General features: G+C 43.2%; 1 protein-coding gene across 1 annotated transcript; it reads left to right on the plus strand.

Annotated features, from left to right (window-relative positions):
* Positions 1-30: 30 nt before the first annotated feature.
* Positions 31-27,451, plus strand: LOC144481994 (transmembrane protein 106C-like). The gene is made up of 7 exons (XM_078201234.1): positions 31-358; positions 14,900-14,963; positions 15,718-15,877; positions 18,821-18,961; positions 19,810-19,859; positions 22,566-22,619; positions 25,329-27,451. The coding sequence occupies exons 1-7, from the start codon at positions 154-156 to the stop codon at positions 25,444-25,446; spliced, it is 792 nt and encodes a 263-aa protein (XP_078057360.1). The 5' UTR covers positions 31-153; the 3' UTR covers positions 25,447-27,451.
* Positions 27,452-27,820: the final 369 nt, after the last annotated feature.

A 27,820-nucleotide genomic window follows, 5' to 3' on the forward strand; every position in this document is an offset into this window, starting at 1 on the left:
TCGGGGAACCCAATTGGGGACGCGAACGCTGTATAAAGTGCGCGCATGCGCGGCTTAGAGGGCGAACGCGCACGGGGCGCGCCTGTGGGAGGCGCCAGCACATGCGCGGTATAAAGAGCGCGCCCCGGGGCGGTGGGAGGCGCGCGCACAGTGATGGGGTCGCAGTTGTCAGCGCGAGGTGCCCGAGGCCGTCGCAGCCGCGGGAAGGGGCGTACCCCGGACACCGGGAGCAGCGAGGACCTGCTGGTCGACGCCCAGGACCGCCAGGAGGACATCGCCCGCTTCCCGTATGTGGAGTTTACCGGCAAGGACAGTGTCACCTGCCCCACCTGCCAAGGCACCGGCCGCATCCCTAAAGGTAACGCTGGGGAGGGGGATTGCCTTCCGCCGCCGGGCCGAACAGCCTCGCCGGCATTCCTACTGTGTGTTGGCTGAGCGCCGCTGCTGCTGCTGCGGGACAGGTGGAAAGCGTATGGGCTAACGCTGCTTTATATAGCACATCAGACAGTGTTTGCGAATCAAGTGTGAGGGGCTAGCCCAGGGATGGAGGGGCCGAAAGTCCATCTGGATGCCCCCTCTGACAGGGGACTGTCTGAACCCGGGACCTCCCCAGTCAGAAGCGAGCTGGTAACTCGCTCGGACACTGAGCTGCTTTTTAAAGTCAGCGAGAGTAGTTAGCAACACCACTGCCTGTGTGTGTTTTGGGGGTGAGGCCACAGCCAGTCCACTACTCAAAGTTTATTTATCAGTCACGAGTAAGGCTTACATTAACACTGCAGTGAAGTTACTGAGGAAAACCCCTGAGTCACCACACTCTGGTGCCTGTTTGGGTCAATCCACCTAACCTGCACATCTTTGGAGTGTGGGAGGAAACCCATGCAGGCATGGGGAGAAGGTGCAAACTCCACACACTGACCCCAAGCCAGGAATTGAACCTGGTGCTGTGAGGCAGCAGCGCTAGCTACTGTGCTGCCCCTACTCTTGTGTGCACAACACAGCTTCAGCCACCAGCTGTGTTGTGCTTTTTAATCTTCCCCTTATTCAAATCCCACTGACCTCCCAAATGCAATAAAGCTCTCATATCTCAACTGCTCTCCCCACCCTGCTAGCCTGTGAATGCCCTTGACACACCTGGTGATTTCAATCTCTCTCTCCAAACTCTCCAGCTCTAATTCATGGCTACCCCCTAACCTTGTGTGATCTTGCTAGCCTCTCTGGCACAGTTTTTAAGACTCTTTCTGTCTTGTATTGCACTTGGGTTTCTGCAGCAAGTAATTTACTCTACTGCATGTCACCCCTAGCTTTTCCCTAGTCCCAAATAATGCAGTAAGTGTCTCGACACCAGGTTAAAGTCCAACAGGTTTATTTGGCATCATGAGCTTTTGGAGTGCTGCAGTCTTAGTGATGGCATGAACATGTGATTGGAAGCTCGTGATTGAAGGAGCAGTGCTCTGAAAGCTTGTGGTTGGACTTTAACCTGGTGTTGAGACTTACTGTGCCCACCCCAGTCCAATGTTGGTATCTCCACATCAAAATAATACTATTACTTCTCTTACCTTGGCTGTTCATCCTAGTATGTTCCTCACCCCTGAAACTTTGAGGGATGTTGACTCCTCAGATATGACTGATTTTTGATTTGTCTCATATATTGGATACAGTGAAAAGTATTTTCTCCTGTGCTAGACAGGCAAAGCATACCGTTCGTAGAGGGAAAGGGTGCAGAATGTAGTGTTACAGTCACTGCTAGTGTGCAGAGAAAGATCAACTTAATGCAAGGTCTGTTCAAAAGTCTGATACAGTGGGAAGTTTAGCAACACCAGGTTAAAGTCCAACAGGTTTATTTGGTAGCAAAAGCCACACCTGCCAAATAAACCTGTTGGACTTTAACCTGGTGTTGTTAAACTTCTTACTGTGTTTACCCCAGTCCAACGCCGGCATCTCCACATCAAAAGTCTGATGGCAGGGAAGGAGTTGTTCTTGAGTCGGTTGGTATGTGTCCTCAGACTTTTGTAAACACCACCCCCCCCCCCCCCCCCCAAGGTATTGACAGATATGGATAATGGTTGTCGCTGTCGCCAAAGAAAACTCCGTGGCCCTGTTATCCTTGCAAATGTACTGCCCCATTTTAAAAGTCCTTGAATGTGCTATCGCCTGCACATTCCAGCACGTGGAAGCTGGTGGACACCAGCAGCCAGTTTCTAAATTTGCTTTTTTTCACTACTACCGTCATGTTCATTTTCCATTCTGTTCAATGAAGGAAATTATTTAAAAACCCTGTAGCAATGCTGTCCCCTTGTCTGTTCAAAAGAACAAATGGACCCAATAGAAGCATTTTGTTGTGATCTAGTAGATGACTGGTTGAATTGCACTGTTCAATACCATGCATGTGGGATTCTGTTGCTGTTAGAATCGTGTTAAGACAGAAGGCCATTCTGGATGTGTTGCTTGTTTTTGGTGTCTGAAAAGACTATGTAAAAGCAGTTTGACTGTTGCAATTTGTACTATTTCAATGAGTTTTAAGGAAATAATTTCTTGTGCATGGTGGTGGGAGGGGAATCACCTGGCTAAAGTCTGTCAAATTAGGCAGTGAGTGAGTTGAAAAGAGAATGCTGGAAAATCTCAGGAAGTCTGGCAGCATCTGTAAAGAGAGAAAAGAGCTGACGTTTCGAGTCCAGATGACCCTTTGTCAAAGCTGGCAAGCTGAATCCTTACAGATGCTGCCAGACCTGCTGAGATTTTCCCTCTAGGTTTCAGATTCTAGCATCTGCGGGCATTTACTTTTATATAAGTATAAGTTTTCAGACAAACCGTTTCAAGCAGCATGAACAAACATTGCTCTTGTTATGGAGTCAGGTGTTTAGCAATTTGAATTGCTGTCTGATTAAAACATTTTGGGTGCACCCTATTGTTTCCGTGACAGAAGGAAGTGTGACCTTGCCAATAACAACCACAAATGCAAAAAGTGTTTTGCAACAAAACGATTACATTTAAATGAAATTGTCCTTTCAGTGCTGCAAAAACGTTGCTGGTTTGTCACTTTTGAGAACTTTCCATTTTACCAGAAGAAATTGGTGATCTTTCAGGAATCACTGGAGACAGGGAGGGTCCCAGAGGACTGGAAAGTAGCTTATGTAACACTGCTGTTTAAGAAGGGAGGGAGGCAGCAGACAGGAAATTGTAGGCCGGTTAGCCTGACTTTGGTCATTGGCAAGATTTTAGAGTCTGTTATTAAAGATGAGTTCGCAGAGTACTTGGAAGTGCATGATAAAGTGGGACGAGTCAGCACGGCTTCGTCAAGGGGAGGTCACGTCTGACAAATCTGTTGCCTCTTTTGATGAGGTAACAAGGAAGTTGGATAAAAGAGAACCCGTGGATGTGATTTATTTAGATTTCCAGAAGGCCTTTGACAAGGTGCTGCATAGGAGAGTGTTAAATAAGTGTCCATGGTGTTGAGGGTAAAATCCTGGCATGGACAGAGAATTGGCTGACTGGCAGAAGGCAGAGTGGGGATAAAGGGGTCTTTTTCAGGATAGCAGCCGGTGACTAGTGGTGTGACTCCGGTCAGTGCTGGGACCACAACTTTTCACAATATACATTAACGATTTGGAGGAAGGATCTGAAGGCACTGTTGCTAAGTTTGCAGATGATACAAAGATATGTAGAGGGACAGGTAGTATTGAGGAAGCAGGGGGGTTGCAGAAGGACTTGGACAGGTTAGGAGAGTGGGTAAAGAAGTGGCAGATGGAATACAGTGTGGAAAAGTGAGTTATGCACTTTGGAAGGAGGAATGGAGGCATAGACTATTTTCTAAATGGGGCAAAATGCTTAGGAAATCAGAAGCACAAAGGGACTTGGGAGTCCTTGTTCAAGATTCTCTTAAGGTTAACGTGCAGGTTCAGTCGGCAGTTAGGAAGGCAAATGCAATGTTAGCATTCATGTCGCGAGGGCTAGAATACAAGAGCAGGGATGTACTTCTGAGGCTGTATAAGGCTCTGGTCAGACCCCATTTGGAGTATTGTGAACAGTTTTGGGCCCCGTATCTAAGGCCTAGATAGTGTGGGTGTGGAGAGGGTGTTTCCATGAGTAGGGGAAAAACTAGAACTGGAGGGCACAACCTTGGGCTAAAGGGATGATCCTTTAAAACAAATGAGGAGGAATTTATTCCGCCAGAGAGTGGTGAATCTGCAACTCTTTGCTGCAGAAGACTGTGGAGACCAGGTCATTGAGTGTCTTTAAGACAGATAGGTTCTTGATTGATAAGGGGATCAGCGGTTATAGGGCAAAGGCAGGAGAATGGGGATGAGGGAAAAAATCAGCTGTGACTGAATGGTAGAGCAGACTCGATGGGCTGAGTGGCCTAATTCTGCTCCTATGTCTTGTGGTCTATGCAACAAATCCCTAAAATTTAGTACAGTACAGAATGCTCATTGTTCTACATGTTCATACAAATGGTTCAGGATCAAATAATTTTGGGTTGTGCATCAGGTTTTATTTTTTTAATTAAATTGAGTAGCACCAGAGCTCATGAAGGCACCACTGCTCCCACTCTTGTCACGTGAGTCTTGGCATAAATAAAATGTGAAATGAACCTGTTCCTTCAGCCAATACAGTTATGTATGCTGTTGTGGAATCTTGTCCCTTTCCTTTCAACTCGTAGCTTGTTGGATTATTTGAAGGGCTGGGCACTTTACTGAAACATCTACACAATATTTTGAGCCTGATGGGCATATTGTTTCTAGTGTGGTTCAATTTTCACCTCATTAGAAAACTGACAAATTCTTTGCCTCTGCTCTACCTCTTGTCTTCCCTGGGTGGCATGATGGCAGTGGTTAGCACTGCCTCAGTGCCAGGGACCTGGGTTTGATTCCTGGCTTGGGTCACTGTCTGTGTGGAGAACTGCACGTTCTCCCTGTGTCTGCGTGGGTTTCCTCCCACAGTCTGAAAAATGTGCAGGTTAGGTGCATTGGGCCAAACAGGTGCTGGAGTGTGGTGACTAGAGAAATTTCTTAACTACTTTTGCAGTGTAAGTCTTGCTTTTGACTAAAATAAACTTTAACCTAGAAATCTATATAACTTGACTAGCTGCTCAACTGTTGAGCAATGAATTTGTTTCCTTCTGTGCTGTGGTCTGTTTTCCTTGTGCTGTTCGCAGTCTCAAGTCTCAAATCGTGATGTCATTCCTCCTGTTTGTTTTTTGTCCTTTTCATATTTCACACTTTCATATTCCCTCCAGTCTGAAGGCTGTAGAAACTTGTATAGGTGTTGAATGCTCTGCCTGATCATCACAAGCTTGTTTTTAATGCCCCTCTGGCCAGTCAAGTGCTTGCTGTTATTCATAGGTCAGCACTTCAGGGCAAGACCTTTTTGTACAACTAGCCATTGCCCTGACACTTTTTTCCCTTCTGCTGACCCTGCCTTCTCCACGTAAAATGTAGATGAGATTTTATGCTGTGTTTTGTTATGTCTCCTTGCAAGTTTTCCACCCATTTCTAGTCCTTGGTGCTCTGTGTAGGTGGTGGGGGGGGAGGAGGAGAGAAACAGCCTAGATATTTGTAGTAAGCCATCCCAATGCATAGCAGCAGCCAGATAACTGTCTGCACCAAGTATTTTGCATTCTGAAGGGCAACTATATAATGCACCCCCCAATGACTGCAGTTACCTCAGCCTCAAAGCCCCTCCACCTTTCAAATGTGAGGTGTTCATTCTTGGTTACCTTTAACCTCCCAAGATAAAAGACCATTCATGCACTTCTGCTGTAAATCCAGATTGCCGTCTGCAATTCCTTGCTCTACTTTCTCCCCCTTTGTCATCTCAAGCCCATCTTGTGCATGAGAAGTGCCTCCTGCTCTCCTTTCTTTGTACTTCACTCACTTTTGACTGCTGCATCTCCTTTCTACCCTATGCAAGCTGTCATTAATTTTGCCTTTTCTCTACTGGTTACATCTCCTTGACCCAAGCATCCCTCAGATGGTCCCCAAATATTGCAGCTTGCAAACCTGGTTTCCATACCACTGTTTTGGCTTCTGCCTTTATCACTGAACCAAAAAGGTGGCCTAGTCCGTCTCAATGACTAGTTGTTGTTTATTACCTTTGCTCTGGATATTTTGAAGTGACTGCGAAAGGAGGAAGATGATCCAGTTGCTGTGGTCCATACTGGCCAAGCTGTTGAAGTGAACCAGGAAGAGATCCTGCTGGGGTGGTATTGGTAGCTTATTGGAAAAGCAGGAACTCCAGAGTAGACTCTTCACGAGGGGGTCAATTGGGTTAAGGAAATAAACATGGCTGAATATTTGTGGCAGGGAGGGGGTTCCATTTTGTAGGACACTGTCTTGGGAAAGAACTATGCTAGGCTGGGAAAAAGGTCCACCTCATTATGTCAATTGGTCAGAGTTCTATAGATTTATATGTATTTGAAGTACAAATTTAGTTTAAAAGATGTGATTTAGTGACCATTACTGAGACATTAATACGGATGGGCATTTGCAGCATTAGAGAGTGATATTGTAAGAGGCAGTAGACTGCATCCTTTCTGGTTGTATCGCAGCTTGGTGTGGGCTCCTGCTCTGCCCAAGACTGCAAGAAACTACAAAAGGTTGTGAATGTAGCCCAATCCATCACGCAAACCAGCCTCCCATCCATTGACTCTCTACACTTCCTGCTGCCTCAGCAAAGCAGCCAGCATAATTAAGGACCCCACGCACCCTGGACATTCTCTCTTGAAAAAGACACAAAAATCTGAGGTCACGTACCAACCAACTCTAACAGCTTCTTCGCTGCTGCCATCAGACTTTTGAATGGACGTACCTTGCATTAAGTTGATCTTTCTCTACACCCCAGCTATGACTGTAACACTACATTCTGCACTCTCTCCTTTCCTTCTCTATGAACAGTATGCTTTGTACACAAGAAACAATACTTTTCACTGTATACTAAATTGACAATAAATCAAATCAACAGAAAAAGATACAAGACTGAGCATTGTCTACAAATGTCCTGATAGCAGTGGGATGCATAAACATGGAGGTTGCAGAAAAGACTTCCTGATATTGGGTGTATTGGCCAAATCAAAACCCTTGGGATTTTTTTAAAGGTAGCAGCATGAATAAAATTGGCTAAAGAATAGAAAGCTGCTTTGGGAATTGACACTTTTCCCGACTGGAGGGATACAGTGGTGTTCCTCAGGGTTAAGTACAACAAACACTGCTTTTTTTTCTGTTTAATGACATATGGGTGCGAGGCTCAACTGACTAGCTTGAAATTGTAGTGAAAGATGATGGGTTGATATTCAATACGCAAGCATAATGAGGTGATGTGTTTTTGTTAGGAAGAAAGATGGTGCAAACTAAATTTAGAAAGGGGGGTGTAAGAACAGAGTGACTTGGTGTTTGTGTGTGAATCTTTGACCATGGTATGACTGGTTTAGAAAGCATATGGGGAAAGATCATTGACCTGAAGTGTTGGCTGCTTTTCTCTCCACGGGAGGTGCCCAGCATTTTCTGTATACTTATATGGGACCCTCGCTTTGTAAGTAGATGCATAAATGCAAAAGAACCAGGAAGCTCTGCACCACCAATTTATAAAACACTTTGTTTGACATCAGCTGGAGTACTGCATCCAATTGTATAACTCTCACTTGGATCTGGCAAGGGTATAGGTGAGAATTTCTAGCCTGCTTTCAGGGATGTGGGATTACAATTGCATGGTTCGACTAGTAAAGCTGGAATAGGTTTTGCTTTTGTAAGCGAAAGCTAGGAGGTTTAACTTTAAAATCACAAGGTCTAGTTCCAGTAGCTGGGATCAAGAACTCGAGGACATAGGCATTGGCCAAAAGTCCAGCATAATTGTGGGGGATTTAATTCCAGTGAATGGTTAGAATTTGGATTGCATTGCCTTAAGGTGATGAAGGCACATTTAACAGTGCACAAAAAGGCTTGAATGATTGGAGAACATTTTTTTTTGGGGATATAGGAAGAAATGGTGGTGGACTGTGACTAACTAGTGCTTCTTAAAGAGCCAACCAAGCAGTGTGCTGAATGGTCTCCTGTGCTATTTTGTGACTGAATTGAACCAAAAACCAAACAGCAAGTCAGAACTAGCAGTTCTCTTGCTGTTTGGATATGAGTAAGCCAGGTTTAAGTGACGTAATTTGATGTTAGAATGGTTACCGCACAGGAGGAGGCCATCTCTCTGCAGGCAATTCATCCAGTCCCACACTGTTTTCCTCTTAGCTCTGCAATTTCTTTCTCTTTTTTTACATTATTCAATTTTGAAAGCCCCACTGAATCTGTCTCCACACCCAGGCAATGCATTCCAGATTCTAACCACTCACTGGAGTTTTCAAGTTTTTTGCCAACCTCAAAATCTGTATCCTCTGTCTTGATTCCTCCGTAAGAAGTCTCACAACACCAGGTTAAAGTCCAACAGGTTTATTTGGTAGCAAATACCATAAGCTTTCGGAGCAATGCTCCTTCGTCAGATGGAGTGGTCTCTGAGACCACTCCATCTGACAAAGGAGCATTGCTCCGAAAGCTTATGGTATTTGCTACCAAATAAACCTGTTGGACTTTAACCTGGTGTTGTGAGACTTCTTACTGTGCTTACCCCAGTCCAACGCCAGTATCTCCACATCTTGATTCCTCCAGCAGCTGTGATTCTCCAGTCCTGCTGAAATAATTGGGGGGGCATGGGGGGTTGCGAGGAGAGAATCTCTAATTTTGGTGGTGGGATGAGACTGAATTCAAGCCAGTGTCTCCACTATTCAAACTCCCAAATCCTTGTAATATTTTCTCCCAAGGTGGCTTCTCTGATCAATACACATTTCATGAATCATTTTCTGCACACAATTTTCCTAATGTGATGCCCAGAACTAGACACAATACTCAGTTTAGGCCAAACCAGTGTTTTTATACAAGTTTATCACTACTACTTGCTTTTGAACTCTCAGCCTTTAATGGTAACGCTGAGGATGCTGTTCCAGTCTTCCAAACTATCCCACCACCTTCAATGGTTTGTGTATACCCAGGTCCCTCTGCCCCTCCACCCCCTTTAGAATTGTATTCCTTTCTTTCCTGCAAAATGTCACTACATTTTGTCAAATTAGCTTGCTGCCTTTCTGCCCATTCCACCAGTCTGTCTTTTTTTGAAGTCCATCACTATCATCTGTTCACAACACTTCACGTCTTGTCATCTTCAAATTATGAATTTGTGCTGTGTACAGCCCAGTCTGGACCATTTAGTATGTATCAAGAAAAGCAATGGTCCAAATATTGACCCCTGTGGACCTACCTCAAACCCTCCGGTTTGGAAAAACAACTGTTCTGTCATTCCATCAATTTTGTATCCATGTTCCTTTCATTCAGTGAGTCCTAACCTTACTGACGAGCCTGTCATGTGGCACTTTATCCAATGCCTTTTGGAAGTCCATGCTTACCCCACAAACACGAGCCAGTTAGTCAACTATTCACTTAGTCCCACAGTTATTTCTTAAACCCTTTCCATAACCAAGGTTAAACTGGTTATAGTTGCTGGGCTTATTCTTGCACCACAAGGGTAATATTTGCAGTTCTCTCAGTCCTCTGGCACCTGCTGTATATCTAAGGCAGATTGAAACGTCATAGCCAGTGCTTCTGCAATTACCACCCTGTCTCTCCCCCTCTATCCTTGGCTGCATTGTATCTGGTCCTAGTGGATCTAATACCACCACTTTCCCAAATTTTTAGTGCATCCAGTATCTCAACTGCCTCTTTCACTAGCTTGGCCAGCATCATATTCCTTGGTTAAAAATAGCTGCAGAGCATTCATTTAGTAAATTTGCATAAATCCCTTTTACATCCATAACCAGCCCCTTTGCCTTTGCCACCCTGTGCGCTGTCTTTTTCACTTCCCCTCAATCTTGTATATTCAACCTGATTTTCATTTGTATTATCCACATATGCTTCATCTTGTCTTGTCTCATCATCCAGGGAGCCCTGGATTTGTTTACTCCAGCTGAATTGGCTTTTTAAAAGCAGCCTATTGTTTAGTTTTTTTTTGTCTGTCAGTCTTGGATCTGGCCCAGATAGACTGGAATCTGTTCTCACTCCATTGACATTGCCCCCCTCCTAATTCTTTTTACTTGTCCTCTTCCCTGGCCAAACTAAACCTTGTGATACAATGATGACTATCTTCCGAATGCTCCTGCTGACACTTTATCCACAAATTTATTCCCAACCAGATCCAGCAATGCTTCCCTCATTGGACTGGAAGTGGGTTGATTGAGAAAAGACACCTGAGCCTTCAGAAACTTTCTTTCTCTTTCCTTTACATTATTCTTGTGCCAGTTTATATTTGAAGTCTCCCAATATAACTACTTTATACTACTTGTGCCTCTCTGTAAACTCCTTGATATTTGTTCCTCTATCTTTTCCACCAGCTGGGAAAGGTGGACTTGGAGGGATGGGGCTGTAAATTGATGGAAATGAACTGGGCAGAACTATTAACTGATAAAATGATGAGTGTGGGAAGTGCTCCAAGGAGTATTTGGCACCATTCCAAGTCCTGTGCCTACAAGAGCTGTACTATTATCAGAAAGTGAGAGCTAGTGTTAAGGATTTGTCTAAAAGCAGCAAAGTTGTGATTTGAGTACATTAAGTTGGAGTGGCTGAGATTTGATTTGAGTATGAGCTCCACTTTCATCAGCCTAGTTAACCTCTGAACTACCTCCCCAGGTGATCAAAACTCTACATGGTACTAAGTTTGTGTCACTAGTAGGCTTGCATTAACACTGCAATGAAGTTATTGTGAAAATCCCCTCGTCGCCACACTCTGGCGTTTGTTTGGGTACAGTGAGAGAATCCAGCCTGGCCAATGCACCTAACCAGCACACCTTTCAGACTGGGAGGAAACCAGAGCACCTGGAGGAAACCCACACAAACATGGGGAACATACAGACTTGCAGAGACAGGGAATCAAACCTGGGTCCCTGGTGCTGAGGCAGTAGTGCTAACCACTGCCACCATGCTGCCTGCTACAGTCTACACTCTAGGTGTGGTGTTGCTTCCCTTTATATTCCATCCTCCTTGGGGTAAAGGCCGATGTTCTATTTTCCTAATTATTTGCTGACCCTTGTACTTTGAATCATGTACACGTGTACAAGAACATAAGAAATAGGAGCAGGAATAAGCCATCTAGCCCCTCGAGTCTGCCCTGCCATTCAATAAGATCATGGCTGATCTGAAGTGGATCAGTTCCACTTACCCACCTGACAAGGCACTCTGATCCCTTAACTGCAGCACTCTGCAGTCTCTCCATTTTAAATAATATGCTACTTTTCCCCCATCAGTGGACAACCTCCCATTTTCCTGCACTAATACTCTTATTGTCTGTTCACCTAACCTAGGCAACTTGCCAGTCTGAAAATGATTACTTTGTTCGAGTTCATTGTTGGCCAGTCCTATTTTGGGGGAAAAATGTCCCCAATACCACCAGCTCTGTTGGAACTCAATGCGCTGCATCTATTGATTTTCACTTCATGCACTGTCATACCCCTATGGACCAAAATAACAATTAAATCACAAGCACATTTCACCAGAATAGCTTTCTGGGTATCAGTTACTATCTGTTTTCAACTGTCAAAAACAGAATTCCCCGACTAAGTAATCCCCTAACCACAGAGATCTGTGTGCAACTTTTGGGCAGGCACTATAATGAAGTTGTACAGAGGTCATCAGCAGCGTGCCAGGCTGTTGATGGGGCTTTCTGTCACCACCCTGCTCGTTGCATCTCAGAGCTCTACTAAATTTGCCAAACACCATTTACTTTTCATAAAACCATGTTGACCATCTGATTTGTGTTCTGATTTTCTAAATGTCCTGCCCTCACCTGAATGCCATGTATTGGCTTATAGTTTTCTGCTTTCTGTCTCGGCTAGTGGTGTTGTATTGGGATCAAGAGAAAATGCTGGAAAATCTCAGGTCTGGCAGCATCTGTAAGGAGAGAAGAGCTGACATCGTGAGTCCAGATGACCCTTTGCCAAAGCTGTGAAAAAGGGTCATCTGGACTCTCAATGTCAGCTCTTTTCTCCTTACAGATGCTGCCAGACCTGCTAAGATTTTCCAGCATTTTCTCTTGATTTCCGATTCCAGCATCCACAGTAATTTGCTTTTATCCAGTGTTGCATTGGGGTTTTTCAATCCACTGGGCCCTTTCCAGAATCTAGGGAATTTTTTGGATTGCAACCAATTTGTCCACTATCTCTGTAGCAACTTAAGACCCATTGGGTGCATGCCATCAAGTGCAGGGGAGTTGTCCACCACCATGTTGCCAGTTTAAAAAAAAATCCAAAGGCCTGTCAGTAAGTTAATGAAATTTGTTACCTTTTGAATGAGGTGACTGAACACTTTGGATACACAAGCTAATCAATGAGCCAGCATGGATCTGTGAAGGGCATGTCTAACCTAGCTGCATTATTTTAATAGTATGTGGGAGTGGTATGGAAGCTTGCACTTTGCACCTAAAGCACATGGACAAGGCTGTGGAATATTTTTGGATTGGTCTTTCAAAGGACCAGTGCCAATGTGATGGCTCAACTGGTCTCTTTTTCTGTGCTTTAAACTTCTACAGTTCTGATATAAACCCAATTGTTTGCTGTGGCTCAGTTGGTTGCTTGAGGATGCAGGTGCTAAATTCTAAGTTCCACTTCAGGGCTTGAATACAAAAATAACACTGCCATTCCAGTGGTGTACTGTTGGATGGGACATTAAACTGGCTGATCTGCTTGCTTGGTTGGATAGAAAAGATCCCATGGCACAAACAGCAGAAGGGTTCTCCCTGTTGTGCTTCTGGCCAATGTCTATCCCTCAAAGCACTGCAAACCAGATTATCTAGCCATTATCTATGTGCAGATTGGCTGCTGCATCACAGCATTGACTATACTTCAGAAGTACTTCAGTGGCTTTAAACTGCTATGGTTGTGCAAAACACTGTTTAAATGCAAGATTTTTATTTATTGAATTGCATTCATAGTTGTTCCTATTGAAATTCTTGTTTTTTTATTTCAAGTTTTCCAACCTTTCAGACTAATAGAAGGTTGGATACCCCAAGAGTAAGCAATTGTAAATTTTCTTTTCCATATTAATGACTTGGATAAGACTGAATTTTAGAGTTTTTGGCCACATCTAGTTGACTTTCAGATGGAAGTAGAGGCCAGAAAACCTTGGCATCATTTAAGACTGATTCTGGAGGGAAGAGGAGTGGGCAAGGTCTGAGACCAATGCCCACCCTTCTCCATAATGTTCATTTGTTTTTTTTTTGTCTCAGCCAATTTGCTGTTAAAGTGGTCTTGTTACTGCTTTTACTGTTAGTGGTCTTGTTGTTGCTTTAATTTGCTTTGGCATCTCAAAGTATGCATTAAATCACATTTGTTGGCAATTCTAACAGTTGGTGTTAAGGGAATCCTATCCAGAGTTTCTTTGCCAACTTTCCATAACAGCTGGTTTTGAGATGCTCACTGCATGTGCTATCCAAACTCTGGCATAAATTTGGACTGTATCCCTGTCCGCTTTATACCTGAAGTGAAGTTGCAGCCTTGATGTGTTGAGTATAAAGTTGAATAAAGGAAAACAGCAACTCAGTTTGAATCCTGTGTACTGTATTGTTTCCTGCTTTCATCAGGGATATTTCCTAAATGGTGAGGTTATATAAGCTGCAATTTGGTAAACTATTCAATATATTCTAGGTCCATCCCAAGACAAAACCTACTACTGTAAAATCTCTTGTGGTGGAGAGTAAATAGCATTGCAAGAATTCTGGGTTCAAATAGCTGGCCAGCACAGGGTGGGGGGTGGCACAGTGGTTAGCACTGCTGCCTCAGTGCCAGGACCCAAGTTCAGTTCTGACCTTGGGTGACTGGAGTGTGCATGCTCAGTGTCTGCATGGGTTTCCTCCCACAAGCCAATGATGTGTAGGTTAGGTAGATTGACCATGCTAAATTGCCCCCTAGTGCCAGGTGAACTAACAGGGTAAATACATGGAGTTCTGGGGAGGAGCTCTGGGTGGGATTGTCAGTGCTGGCATGATGGGGCTGAAATGCCTCCTTTTTGTACTGTAGGGATTCTATGTAGAAATTGCAAGACAAAAAGTCAAAGGTCCATCAAATTCACCTAGATGGTATAGTTATACCAACATTGAATAATCATAACTGATTTTTATCAATCAAAACATGAGACAAAGGTCCAAAGTCACTAGTTTCTTCCAAGTCTGTAAGGAAGGAGATGTGTAAGGTATGAAGACCAAAATATTTGCCATGGATAATTGAGCTACTTCAAATCAAGAAGCTTTGCTGGGTACAACTGTCTCTTTAACCATTTTCATGGAGTTGTTTTAACATTAATGCAATTGGAAAGGGAAGTCTGTCCTTTCCTACACTCCCCTGACCAGTGAGATGCTCACCAGCAATTTGTCACTACTTCCTAACACCATCTATTTTCAATCATTTGTTACCAAAGTTGCGAGGAACAATGCTGTTTGGTTCCATTTATTCATAAAAGGGGCAAATGGTGCTGCAAGAGGAAAGATTACCAGAAAACGTTTTTAAAATTGCCTTATTCTAATCATGCAACCCAATATTTTTTCTGAATAGTAATCTGTTGTACTGAATTTTGTTCTTTGAAGTGGTGTAGGGAACTAGATGTGTTTTATAAGCAATGGGGAGGTTGGAATATCTGTCTTTCTCCAATCCCAGACATTATTCCAGTATTAATTTTATACCAATGTTTCAACAGTTCTCCAATGAGAGGTTCCTCTGCACACTTAACTATGCATTGCATGTCCATAAGGCACATGGGTAATCTTGGTTTGTGTCCTCCCAATAATGGTCTAAGTTGGACTTATTAAACTCCGCTTTTTTTCCCTTGTTTTGCAGGGCAGATTAATGAATTGGTGGCCTTGATCCCATACAGTGACCAGAGGCTGCAGCCTCAAAGAACGTAAGTCTTTGGAGCTTGAATAATTAGCAACTTGTACCTGTGACTGGACCTGGAAGCTTGAATCTCGTTTCCAACACTAAACAGTCTGGAACAAATTTGGTGCTTTTAATTTATTGGCTCATTCCAGTGGGTGGTGGGGGCACAGGGCTAGAGTTGAGATTCACCTGACCCAATAGGTTTCCTGCCCAAGAGTGGGCAGCAACCCAATTTTAATATGCAAACCCACTAAAGTGGGTTTGATGCTCCATCCAGCAGGAACAGCACTGGGCAGCTTTGGTCATCGCCAATATGTCTTTCCCCCTTCCAAACAAGTGACCTGACCCACCCACTTCAGGTCATGTCTTGGTAATGCCAATGGTGTTCTGCCACCCTAACCGCAATGTTTACATAGACTCTCAGCCTGATGGTAGCTTTGGTTTCTCCAAAGGAAATGGCCTGCAAAAGAGGAAGTTAAACATGAAGTGGGTCTGCAAGATTTAACTTCAGCCAGTATGGGAATTGAACCCATGCTGTTGATGTTGCTCCACATCACAAACCAGCTGTCCAGCCAACTGACTTTCCAGCTTGTTTAAATTGCACTTTCTAGGTTCCACAAATGAAATTTGCCTCTTTAAGCATCTCCTGCCTGTTTTCCCACTGTACCTAAATTGATTATCGCTGACCATGTTGTGAAATGAGTGGGATAATTAGTTTGACTATATGTAAAGGAAATCTTTACTGCTTAAACCAAATGTCCTTTTTTTTTGTATTTCAGGAAGTTGTATGTCTTCTTATCCATATTCCTGTGCCTGTTCATATCTGGATTGGTTGTCTTCTTCTTGTTCCCTCGGTCGGTGGTTGTGAACGATGATGGAATCAGAGTGGTTATAGTCAAGTTTGACCACAATAACTCCAAAGTTGTCATTGACATGACTGTAATTAACTTTTCTTTACAATATATTGAAACACTTTTGTATTTTAAGTGCTTTCAGTTAGTCCATATTCCTCCCCTTTCCATTTTTATCTCTGATCTAAGTCCCTTCTTAAATAAGGTGTATCCATTTTTATTTTGCATGCTGTTCTCATGCAAGTTTGGGCCTCCAAGTCAGGTTGGTTTATGATGTGATTAAGATGGGCCTCAGTCCTAATTTAAATGGTGTACTGTTAGTTTTAGTCTTGCATGTTTTGCTTATGTGAGGAGATGGAGTTTTAAAAATTATATCTGGGACTCTTGTCTTTTGTCCTAGAAAATTCAGGGTAATTTAGTTTCCAGAGAATCTGGAAGGTATGATATTTGGGGGCAGTGGTGCAAAAAATGTTGAATATAAAAGTATCGTTGTAATGTAGAAAGGTTGGTGGAATGGGCAGACTAATTGCAGATCTGTGGGAAGTGATACTTTTAGTGGCAAGGAAGAGGAGATAGCATAAAGGATATGGTTCTAAAGGGGTGCTGGAGAAGGGACCTGGAGTAAATGTGCACAAATCGTCATTCAGTGTGTTTAAAAACCTAGGATTTGGGAGCAGAAGTAGGTCACTTTGGCTCTTCAAGTCTGCTCCACCATTCAATAAGATCATGGCGGATCTGATTGTGGTCTCCACTCCACTTTTCTGTTTGCCCCATAACTGCTAACTCGTTGATTTAAAATCTCTCTAACTCTGCCTTGAATAAATTCAATGACTTGACCCAACTTCACTGCTTACTGCAGTGGAGAATCCTTAGCCTGTACAGTTCTCAATCTCCTCCTCCCATCATAAATGAAGACTGTTTAAATTAATACTGCTTTTCTGTTCTTCCTGCCAAAGTGGGGCAGTTCATGTTTTCCCACCTTGTATTGCATCTGCCAATTTTTTTGACTACACTCAGCTTGTCTGTACCTTTGTGACCTCTTTACCTCCTTGACTGCTTGCTTTCCTGCCTATCTTGGTGTCATCAGCAAATTTAGCTACAATACACATGGTCCCTTCATCCAAGTCAGATATAAATTGTAAGTTGAGACCCCAGTGCTGATAGTTGTGTACCCTGCTTGTTCAGCTTGCCAACTTAAAATGATCCATTTATCCATACAATTGGCTAACCAATCCTTCATCCATACTAATATGTTGCTACCTATACCATGTGCTTCTATTGTGATACCTTGGCAAAAGCCTCTTGGATATCTGAGTACACCAAATGTTTCCCCCTTTATCCATCTTGTTTGTTACTTCCTCAAAAGCCTCATCTTTTCTGTTTGATAAAACCATGTGTACTCCACCTGATGTGCAGGTCAGGTTGATTAGCCATGCTGAATTGACTCGTGTCAGGGGCATTAGCAAGGTAAATATGTAGGGTTATGGGGATAGGGCCTGGGTGGGATTGCAGTCAGTATCGACTCAATGGGCTGAATGGCCTCTTTCTGTACTGTAGGGATTCTATGATTTTGAAATATCCTGATAATGGATTCTAGCATTTTCCCAATGACAGATGTCAGACAAACTGGACTATAGTTTCCTCCCTTGAGGTGTTGCATTTGTTCTAAATCTGGGACTTTTAAGGAACTTTGGAAGGTTATGGTTAGGACCAGTGAGTCTCCTGTCTTTGCAGCTACTTCTTTCCAGATCTAGGATGCAGGCCTAGGGGTTTGTCAGTCTTTGGGTCTAATAGTTAATCCAGTACCTTTTTTTTTGCCTAGGCATATGACTTTATAATTTAAAGTTTTGGTGCAGTGCTTGGTTTTTAATGCAGGAATGCACTACCTGAGGGCTTGGTGAAGATGGAGGCAGATTCCATTATGTACCTGAAGAGAAATTTGCAGGGGAATGGGATGGCTGAATTGCTCTTGTGGAATAGATGCTTCCAGCAGAATGGTGGTTATAAATGCAGCATATTTTTCTTATCTGTTTTTGTCTTGTCCTTTAAAATTTTGCTGTAAGATTGTTCATGTAATACTTGTTAGTAGTCTGAGTAACCAGACCACATAGTTTTTCAATATTCAAATGGTATTGTCCTTTGCCAATACTGTCTGGCTTATTTCTAATCCAGTTGGCCAAACTCGTGTGTTGGATCTGCTTGTAGATGACATAATGTCATTGTTTCAGAGCAAGCTTTTTCCTGATGTGACTTTAACCTAATTTGAGGAAATGCGTTACTGCTTTGCACCCCACCAAATAAAATCTGCAGTTATTTTTCTATAGATCAGCCGACACAGAAATTATAGTTGCATTGCTTTAACTATCCAAGATTTCAGGCTAAGGTTGCCAACTTTTAATTGCACAACTTCATGCCTCCCAAAATGCTGCATAAGTATAATTCTGGTCCAACACTAGCCAGTTGACACATCAGATCCTTATGGCGACAATGAGAGGAATAAAAACATGCTAACTTTATTTTTGTTCAGTAGAGTGCCCACCTGAACAAACAGGCTGGGGGGTTTTTTAATTGGAGGGAGGGCAATATCCCCACTCAAATTGGCATGATGCAGGACTGTTTGAAGCTGACCAGGCTACTGACGTCATGGGCACTAATACTGGAGGCAAGTGTGAGGGGCAAGAGCTTTAACAAAGTGGTGGTGAGGGAGAATCTCTTGCAAATCCTGAGGGAAGAGTTTCTAAAGATTTCAAAAGTAGTTCATGATTTAGTGTGATCCCAGTTTCTATAATCTCCCTGTTGTGGGAAATCCTTTGAGGGTGAAGTTGCACTCCCCATCTCCCCCTTTTTTCCTCTACTTCCTCCCATGGTGTGAGATTCTCATCACTTTGCTTATTGCAACACCAAGTTCTATGCTAGCCCCCGGAGCAGGTTAAGTGGCTCTCCAGCAGCACACTGCAATGTTAGTTTTTAGAATATTTAACCATTAGCAGCATGCTCTTTGATATTTAACCCAGTGCGCTTTGTTTTTCAGAGCACCCTCAACATCAGCAATTCCAATTTTTATACTGTTTCTGTGGACTCGCTGACCTGCCAGGTCCAGTACATGAAAACTGTAATTGGAACAAAGCAGCTGCACAACATTTCTGTTATACCACCACTAAGTGAGAAACAGGTACTTGTACTACATTTTTGCCTTTTTCTTTTGTTTGTGCTCTTCCTTATGTAAATGCTCTGTGCCATGTTGTGACTCCTTAGAATTTAAACAGTCTTTTTTTTTCTTTGCATGAGGACCTAGGGCAAACTAGGGACCATCAACTTTGATTTGATTTATTATTGTCACATGCATTGGGATACAGTATTGTTTCTTGTGTGCTATACAGACAAAGCATACTATTCATCAAGGGCAGAATGTAATGTTACAGTCATAGCTAGGGTGTAGAGAAAAATCCGATTGGTAGGTTCAATCAAAAGCCTAATGGCAGCAGGGAAGAAGCTGAGTCAGATGGTACATGAACTCAGACTTTTACCTTCTATCAGGAAAAAAGATATGTCTGGGATGCATGGGGTCCTTGATTATGCTGGCTGCTTTGAGGCAGTGGGAAATGTAGTCAGTGGATGGGAGGCTGGATTGGGCTACATTCTCAATCTTTTGTTGTTTCCTGCAGTCTCGGGCAGAGCAGGAGCTGTACCAAACTGTGATACAACCAGAAAGAATGCTTTCTATGGTGCATCTGTAAAAGTTGGAGAGTCGTAACTGAGGTGCCAAACTGTGGACAACTAGAGGCGGGTTAAGGAGCCTACCAGGACATCTTTTTGGATTTTAGTTAATGCTGTAGCTTTGTGCCTCTGAATTGGATTCAGTTGGAGCAGCTGAGTTTACACTGCATCCTTGTAGCTAGTAAAGATGATTCTAGCTGGTTGCTCTGGTTTAGATTTCGAGCCTAGCATCCAAAGTGGAAATAATATTTGACTTGCTGCATCAGGGCTGTAGTGTTAATGACTGGTCTCGTTGTTTTTCAGGTGAACTACACTGTTCGAATGGAATTTAGTGGACCTCTAGCATATGTATAGTAAGTAAGCATTTTGTCCTACATGCCAGCATCATTGTGTGCTAATCATTTATTCAGTAAGTCTGTTCTGCAATCAAATTTTGGAAACCCACCATTATCATAGAGATGGACATCTTTCAATAGCTCTGGTTTGAAAATGTTTGCATATTGAAATAAAATGCAACAAGACGCTACACCATGGATGTAGTGTCACACTTGTCTTGATGAGCCTTGGTTTTACCATTATTATGCCATCTTGGCCTATTGTACATTGAGGCTTTGCTTCCTTGGGGCAAACACTGATATTCAAGACACCCACCTCTCTCATCAGACTAGTGTCACAATTGAATCATTTAATGTCATGGTCTCAATTAATGTATCCATTAACCTGTTACTCTGCACCACTGACCATAATTGGACTAGCCTTTTAAATACCATTGCTACAAAAGCTGGGAATACTGGTGAGCAACCCCCTCCTGACTAGAAACCTATCCGAGTCAGTAATTTTTAAAATCACTTTAGTGCCACATTTAGACTTTAACGCTGCAATGAAGTTACTGTGGAAAATCCCCCAGTCGCCACACTCCAGTGCTTGTTTGGGTACACTGGGGGAGAATTTAGCATGGCCAATGCACTTAACCAGCATGTCTTTCAGACTGGGAGGAAACCAGAGTACCTGTAGGGAACACTGGGAGAGCATGCTAAACTGCACAGTAACTCAAGCTGGGAATCAAACCCAGATCCCTGGCACTGAAATAGCAGTGCTAACCACTACCATTTGTGGAACATTGGTGTTGCTGGCTGGCCAGCATTTATTGCCCATCTCAAGTTGCCCCTTGAAGGTGGTGGTGAGCTGCTGCCTTGAATCACTGCAGGCCACATGCTGTTGGTTGACCCACAATGCCATTTAGAGGGGGAATAGTAGGATTTTCCACCAGTAATGTGGTGGAATGCTTTACTCTTGACTGAAATGGGCACCCCCTCCAACTATGAAACGTGACATCATCTAAGACATAATAGCTTGATCAGTACCCCATTTGCTTCCCCAGCTGACAATGGCAGCAGTGAGTGCCATCTACAAAATGCACTACAACTCAAGTCGTCTCTATTTGAAGGAGCCAACACCTTCCAAACCCAGAGCATCTACAGTGACAGTGGTTAGCACTGCTGCCTCAGTGTCAGCGACTTGCATTTGATTCCCAGCTTGGATGACTGTCTGGAGTTTGCATGTTCTCCCCATGTCTGTGGGCTTCCTCCCAGTCTGAAAGACATGTTGGTTAGGTGGATTGGCTGTGCTAAATTCTCCCTCAGTGTACCTGAACAGGTACCAGTGTATGGCGACTAGGAGACTTTCAGTGTGAATGTGGGCCTACTTGTGACAAAAACTTGCACTTCACCACAGATGGACAAGGACAGCAGACACCATGAGAACACCACCGCCTGCAAATTTCCTTCCAAGCCACACTCCATCCTGACTTGAACCATATTGCCATTCTTTCACTGCTAGAGGCAATCCTGGAACTCTCTCCCTAATAGCACTGTGGGTGTACCTACACCACATGGACCTTCAGGGTAATGGGGGATGGGCAACAATTAAGTCTTGTGATGCTCATCCCATGAAGGGGTTGTTGGTTTTTACACTGTTCAGTAGCTCTAACAGATATTACAGCTGTCGCAGCAACTCCACTTGCTGTTGCTGCACATCTCTGGTGTAAAAGTGGAAGGTTGGAGATGGGAATTTGTCTGCCATGGTTGTACAGTCAGCCTTTCTACAAAGAAAATGCAATTTAATCATTTTGCCCTCTTGGCTTGTGTACATGTTAATGTGAAATTCCAGTTTTAATATTTGAAACTTAAGTGCCTACATTTTGAGAATCTTTTAATGCAAGGTTACTGATAATTGGCCAGTGTCTAATGCTGTCAATGTATTGCCAGAATGAATAGAACTGTTTTATTTGGCTCTTTTCATAAATTAACTTTTTGGAGATGGTTGGGATGTACACCTTGCAGAGGGGAAGAAACCTCATTTAAACGTTTTTCTCCCTCGCCTCCCAAGATTCTGATTCATTTGTGGAGAGATAAAATAGTTAACATTGAGTCCATGTGACCCCACCCTTTTTTAAAAAGGGGTGGCAGTGTTTAGCACTGCTGTCTCAAAGGTCCAGGGACCTGGGTTCAATTCCTGGCTTGGGTCACTCTGGAGTTTGCACGTTCTCTCCATGTCTGTGGGTTTTCTCCAGGTGTTCCTGTTTCCTCCCACAGTCAAAAGATGTGCAAGTTAGGTTGATTTTGGCCATGGTAAATTGCCCTTGGTGTCCTGGGATTTGTAGGTTAGAGGGATTAGCAGGGTAAATGTGGGGTTGTGGGGATAGAACCTGGGTGGGATTGTCCGTGCAGACTTGATGGGCCAAATGGCTGCCTCCTGCACTGTAGGTTTTCTATGATCACACATGTAACACAATTTGATGGTTTGCAATGGTACATAGTATGTGAAGTCACTACCAGAGTGGTGCAGGTCCTAATGTAATTCATGGCATCATGCATGTTGTGACTCTTGGCACATGCCCACTAGAATAAAAGTAGGCTTGAGCTGCCCTGATGGTAAGTAGAAACTACTTGGTTTACATGAGGTGTGCTGCTGCTATTCTCTCCATTACTTCCAGTTACTATGCTGTAATGACTTTATTATTCTGACTTTTTGACTAAGGCAGTTTTTTTCCCCCACAGCACCTTTTGCACAATGCCATCAATCAAGGTCCACAATATTGTTGTCTTCTTGCAGTAAGTTATTTTAAAATGTATTTTGCTGGTTGGAACAAAGACTTTTTTCAAAACTGCAGCATGTTTCTGAAGGCAGCTGTGTTGCAAGTATGTTTTAATCTGATATTTCCCAATAAAAGGGGCTCTGTCTACTTTGATCTTGTTGTTTTGTTGCTTTTTGGAGTGGGCTCTAGAATGGTTGATTAAAGATCGCCAAGGTGCATATATTACAGCACACCTGCTCAGGTCAAGTACCTCATACTGGCAATATACAAGTACAAATGCTTTGTTTATGCTTATGGTTGGTTGGATAGTGTGGTGTGTATAGTTTCTGATTTCACTTGAAGTCTAATGCTGCCTGAGCACAGCTTGGAGTTGCTTAACCAGTCCATGCAAATAGCTACCAGTCTGATTAGCACTTGCTTCACAGATCCAGTCCACACTGTTTCAATGCAATAATGAATAAAATTCATGTGGCGACTTGAGATTTTGTGCTGGCTAGCTGAAAAGGTTTCTTCCTCCTTTTTTTTTTTGTTGCTTGCTGATATCTATTGCCCTTGACAAATGAGATTAAAAATTGTGCACCTTTTTATGATGGAAGGTCATTGATGAAATAATTGAAGATAGTTGAACTACTTGTGAAATCCTGAAACTAAAGTAAAACTGTCACTTTCCTTCAACCAGTGGAGAAATATCCCCCTGCTTCCAATTGGCTTTTGCCAGAACTCATTAGTACACAAATCAAATGATGCCTTGCTGTCGAGTACAGTCACACTTCCCTGCCCCCTGCTTGTGTTCAGCTCTTTGTCCATGTTTGGATCAAGGCTGTACCAAGATTGGAGCAGAATGGCCCGAGTAGAACACAAACTGAGCATCGGTGGGTCAGTTGTTAAGTGAGCGTTACTTGATAGCACTATTGATAACCTCTTCTGTCACTGGCTGCTCATCCAGAGTTAACTGGGGTGGTAAGTGGCTAGAATGAATTTGTCCTGCTCTGGACCAGGCAAAACTTGGGTAATTTGCCATGTTGCTGGGTAGATGGCAGTGTTGTAGCTGTGCTGGAAAAGTACAAGTCTTTGTTACAAGGCTGTTGAAGGTGCTTTATTTGTTTTTGAATTCTTTGAAGGTAGTGGTAAGCTGCCTCCCTGAACTGCTGCAAGTGTAGAGGAAGTTCCAGAATTTTGACCTGGTGACAGTGAAGGAACAGTGATATATTTCCGAGTCAGGATGGTGAGTGACTTGGAGGGGAACCTCCAGGTGGTGGTATTCCCAGGTATCTACTGATCTTGTCCTTCTAGATGGTAGCGTTCACAGGTTTGGATGGTGTCAAAGGAACCTTGAGTTGCTGAAGTACGTTTTGTGGATGGTGTGCATAGTTGGTTGTGGAGGAAATCCTTAAGGTGCTGATCAAGTGGGCTGCTTTGGCCTAGATGGTGTTGAGTTTGTGTTGTGGACTCATCCAGGCAAGTGGGGAGTATTCCATCTCACTCCTGACTTGTGTCTTGTAGATGGACAGGCTTTGGGAGTTGGGTGAGTTACTCACTGCAGGATTTTGCCTCTGACCTGCTCTTGTAGCGACAATATTTATAATGGCTGGTCCAGTTCAGTTTCTAGTCAATGATAAACCCCAGGATATTAGTGGGGGGGGGGGGGGGGGGGGGAGAATTGGGTGATTTAGATTCTCTCGTGGGAGATGGTTATTGTCTGCACCTGTTGCAAATGTTACTTGCTACTTGTCAGCCCAAACCTAGATATTGTTCAGGTCTTGCTGCATTTGGACATGGACTGCTTCAGTATCTGAGCAGTCTTTGCTTTATCCAATGTGCTCAATGGTTTGGTAATGATACTTAAGGGCTGAAGACTGGCATCTGTGAGGAATCTCTGGTGGCAAGTGGAGGAGGCAGAGATGGATGGTTGAGAATGCTTCAGCCTAGTCTTTTGGGAAGCCTTACTGGGGTTACATTGTCCTGAAACAGCCACTCTGCCATCTTGTGAATATGGGGGTTTTGTGGAGCATCTCCCTGGTGGTTTAATTATATCTGCTTCCACAGCAAGACTGCAGAGCTGTGGTCTAATTGGTTTGAGATTTGGAACAAAGAACAGTGCAGCACAGGAACAGGCCCTTCAGCCCACCAAGTCCGTGCCGACACAGATGCCCCTCTCATCTAGTATTTTCTTGCCACGACATGGTCCATATTCCTCTATTCCCTGCCTATTTGTGCATCTATCCAGATGCCTCTTGAACATATCTGCTTCCACCTCCAGCAGCACGTTCCAGGCATTCGCCACCCCCAGTGGAGAAACTTGCCCCTTACATCTGTTTTAAACTGTCTGTCAAAAGACCCTGACTATCCACTCTATCCAAGTCTGCCATGATCTTGTGAACCTCTAGCGGGTTTCTCTTTCCCTCCATGCAGTGCTGCTTCTAGCTGAAATGCTTCTCTTCCACAGCTGGTAATGGTAGAGTGAGGGGATATGGCCAGCTATGAGCTTTCCGATTGTGGTTAAATACATTTTGCTGATGGCCCACAGCACTGCATGAATCCCAATTTTGAGCTGCTAGATCTGGTCAAAATCTAACCCATTTCCCTTTTAAAGAGCAATAGTAGTGCCACAACACGATGGAAAATTGTCCTGTGTAGCTGGGACTTCCGTCTTCAAAAAGTGAGACCAAGTTAATTTGTGACTCATCTGCAGTTTTTTTTAAAAAAATTCCCTCATCTTTTTCAGGACCACAGTGAAAAGCTCCTATTTGGGTCATCCATCGCAGAACTCTCTGGAAGCGTACCGCTACCTGGATTGTGGCTCCAATTCCACAGCATACAGGAGACCACCTTTCAACCACTGAGACCATACAGGGATGATGGTTCGGAGCAGCTTGTCATTTTGTCTTCATTAACACTGGACTTGTCTATTTTTTTTTGTAGACATAAACTTTCTGCACCCTTTTAGGCACACGGCCATCTGCAACATCTTGAATGTGTTTATTTAAAATCAAGAACATGGCTTTTCAACCTCTTCCCTTCTCATTCCTCCCTAAAGTAAATGTTCCTTTTAGAAACCTATCTCTCCATGCAGCCCACCCTTCAAGTGTCATTAAAAACAGCCTCAAACATGACAACCAAGCATGCAAATTAAAACACTCCAGAAGCAGCACCTGACCTGGAATATTTTTCCCCCCTCCCTCACTGTCACCCACAGTAACTCTTTGCACCAGTCCCAGTTTGGTTGTTTTTTCTTTCTGGATTTATTGACTCTTTGGATCTCCTATTTGGTGCTTTCCTATATACAGGGTTTTAAATGCGCTTGGTCTTGCATATAGTGAAAACCTCATTTTTAAAACATTGCACAGCAAGTGTGGATTAAGGATGTGTAATAACTTGTGCATAAGCGATTGTAGATGGGTGTGATTTTTCTCTTGCACCACAAACTAGTTTAAAAGTTTTCACATTTGAATTGCAAATAATTAACAAAGGGACTGAGGATTGCAGACCAAGCATTGAAAGAACAGAACCAGGTAGCAGGAGCTGAGCATTTCCACCATAACCAAGTTGTTTCAAATACAAACTATTGTTGCGTAACTATAAAACACTAAATTTGATTGTATGGCCAGTTTTTCCCCTTTAGTTTTGATCATTTCAACTCCTTTCTGGGTTGGATGTTTTCTCCCCAGCTGGTTTGATCAACCCTGTTGCACTCCTTATGGCTATTGACTGTTCAAAAGTTATACTGTATGTTTAAATGGCCCAACACATTTTTTGTATGGATGCAGAAAGTGAACCCCAAGACAGCTGAAGCTATGTTGAAATCTTGGTCTTCAAGCTAGCTTCAGTTGAGACTGGTGACGGGCTGATCTGTTTTATATTTTATAAAGCTTTATTGGTCAGCTTGCTGACCCTAAAGATGACTTGCATGAACGTTGGGCAGACTTAGACTGATACAAAGGGAAGACTGGAGGGATATATGTTTTTATTCTTGACTGAACAAATGTCTGTATAACTGAGAATGGATTTTATTTTAGTGTAATTTATCCCAAGATGTTTTTGTACTTGAGGGGTCTTGTATAGGAAAAGACAGCCAGATTCCAAAAAGCAGCCACTGGCAGCTTACTTTGACTTGCTGCCAAGTTTCAATACTGCAGGGTATGAATGTTGTTGGGTGGTACCTTTTTTAAATTTTTGTGGTATAAATGACTCTTCATCTGAAGAGAATGCAACATAAAACCTAATTTGGCAACTTTCTGAAAAGGTCCCTCTCTGCTTTTTCTCGTAGGTGAGCTGTGCAATGCAGTTTGCAATAGCTGTATGGCAATACCCCCACTGCTGTCTGAAGCCAGTATTGCAACACTAACAGCATAAGATTGAATTGTTTTACTCCCAAGTGCACTTTGAACTGAGCCACCTGTTCTAGTACACTCCCATGATAAAGCTTAGTTTTGCTAGCCATTGGAGGCTGGTAAATAGGTCCCTGTCCTTGGCTATCCTTGGTGTTCTGTACCCATGCATTCTCCTGAAATGTTATGGTTTAGAAACAATTGCCAGTATTCACAAGGACTTTTTGTTTGAGACTCGCTCAGTGAGTGACCCTTAGTTTGTGTCTCTTAATGCCTCCCCATTGGAAAAACGCAAACTTCTGAGGAGCATCACAGTTTCCTGTTTGTGGCTGCTTTTTGATTTTTGGCCCACAGGCCTTGTGCATTGTATTGAACTGCATTGTATTTTTCTTCCAAGGAAAAGAAATGGGGGGGCCTGGCCAGGCTGGAATGTCTTCGCACTGAACTGATGTGCATTGTTTAAATGTAATGCTGTCAGTTAACTAGCACTTTTTCAAATAAATGTTGATAGAGGACTAGTGTACTGGCTTCTAATTTTCAATGATGTGAACAGCTGCTCTGGGCTTTTGTTTCTTGCTACTGTACCGTAGTGCAATTGCTAATCTAGTGCTGCCATGTCCTGGCCATGTAATCGTTTTAATGAGCTATTAAAGTTAACCATCTGGAAATTCTGCGCAAAAGTTTCATTCATAGCTGGCTGCTTAATGGTTGCTGCATGGTTTTCATTTTGTACGCAAACACTCATTTTGCAAATCTCAACAATATGCATCCACCACTTTTATCATGGGGCATTCTACTCTTAAGAAAAACTGGATTCTTCCAGAGAATCAATCGCCAGCAATGGAAATCATTTTTTCATCCTCTAATGATGAACCCATATGCAGGGGAA

Source organism: Mustelus asterias, chromosome X (genome assembly GCF_964213995.1).
Source record: "Mustelus asterias chromosome X, sMusAst1.hap1.1, whole genome shotgun sequence".
NCBI classification, from domain to species: domain Eukaryota; kingdom Metazoa; phylum Chordata; class Chondrichthyes; order Carcharhiniformes; family Triakidae; genus Mustelus; species Mustelus asterias.

Bases quoted from the DNA above. Each gene is read 5' to 3' on its own strand.
- LOC144481994 (XM_078201234.1), top strand. From the start codon at position 154: ATGGGGTCGCAGTTGTCAGCGCGAGGTGCCCGAGGCCGTCGCAGCCGC. The intron at 14,964-15,717 runs GTAAGTCTTTGG...TTTGTATTTCAG, and splicing joins AGGCTGCAGCCTCAAAGAAC to GAAGTTGTATGTCTTCTTAT. The intron at 15,878-18,820 runs GTAATTAACTTT...TTTGTTTTTCAG, and splicing joins AAGTTGTCATTGACATGACT to AGCACCCTCAACATCAGCAA.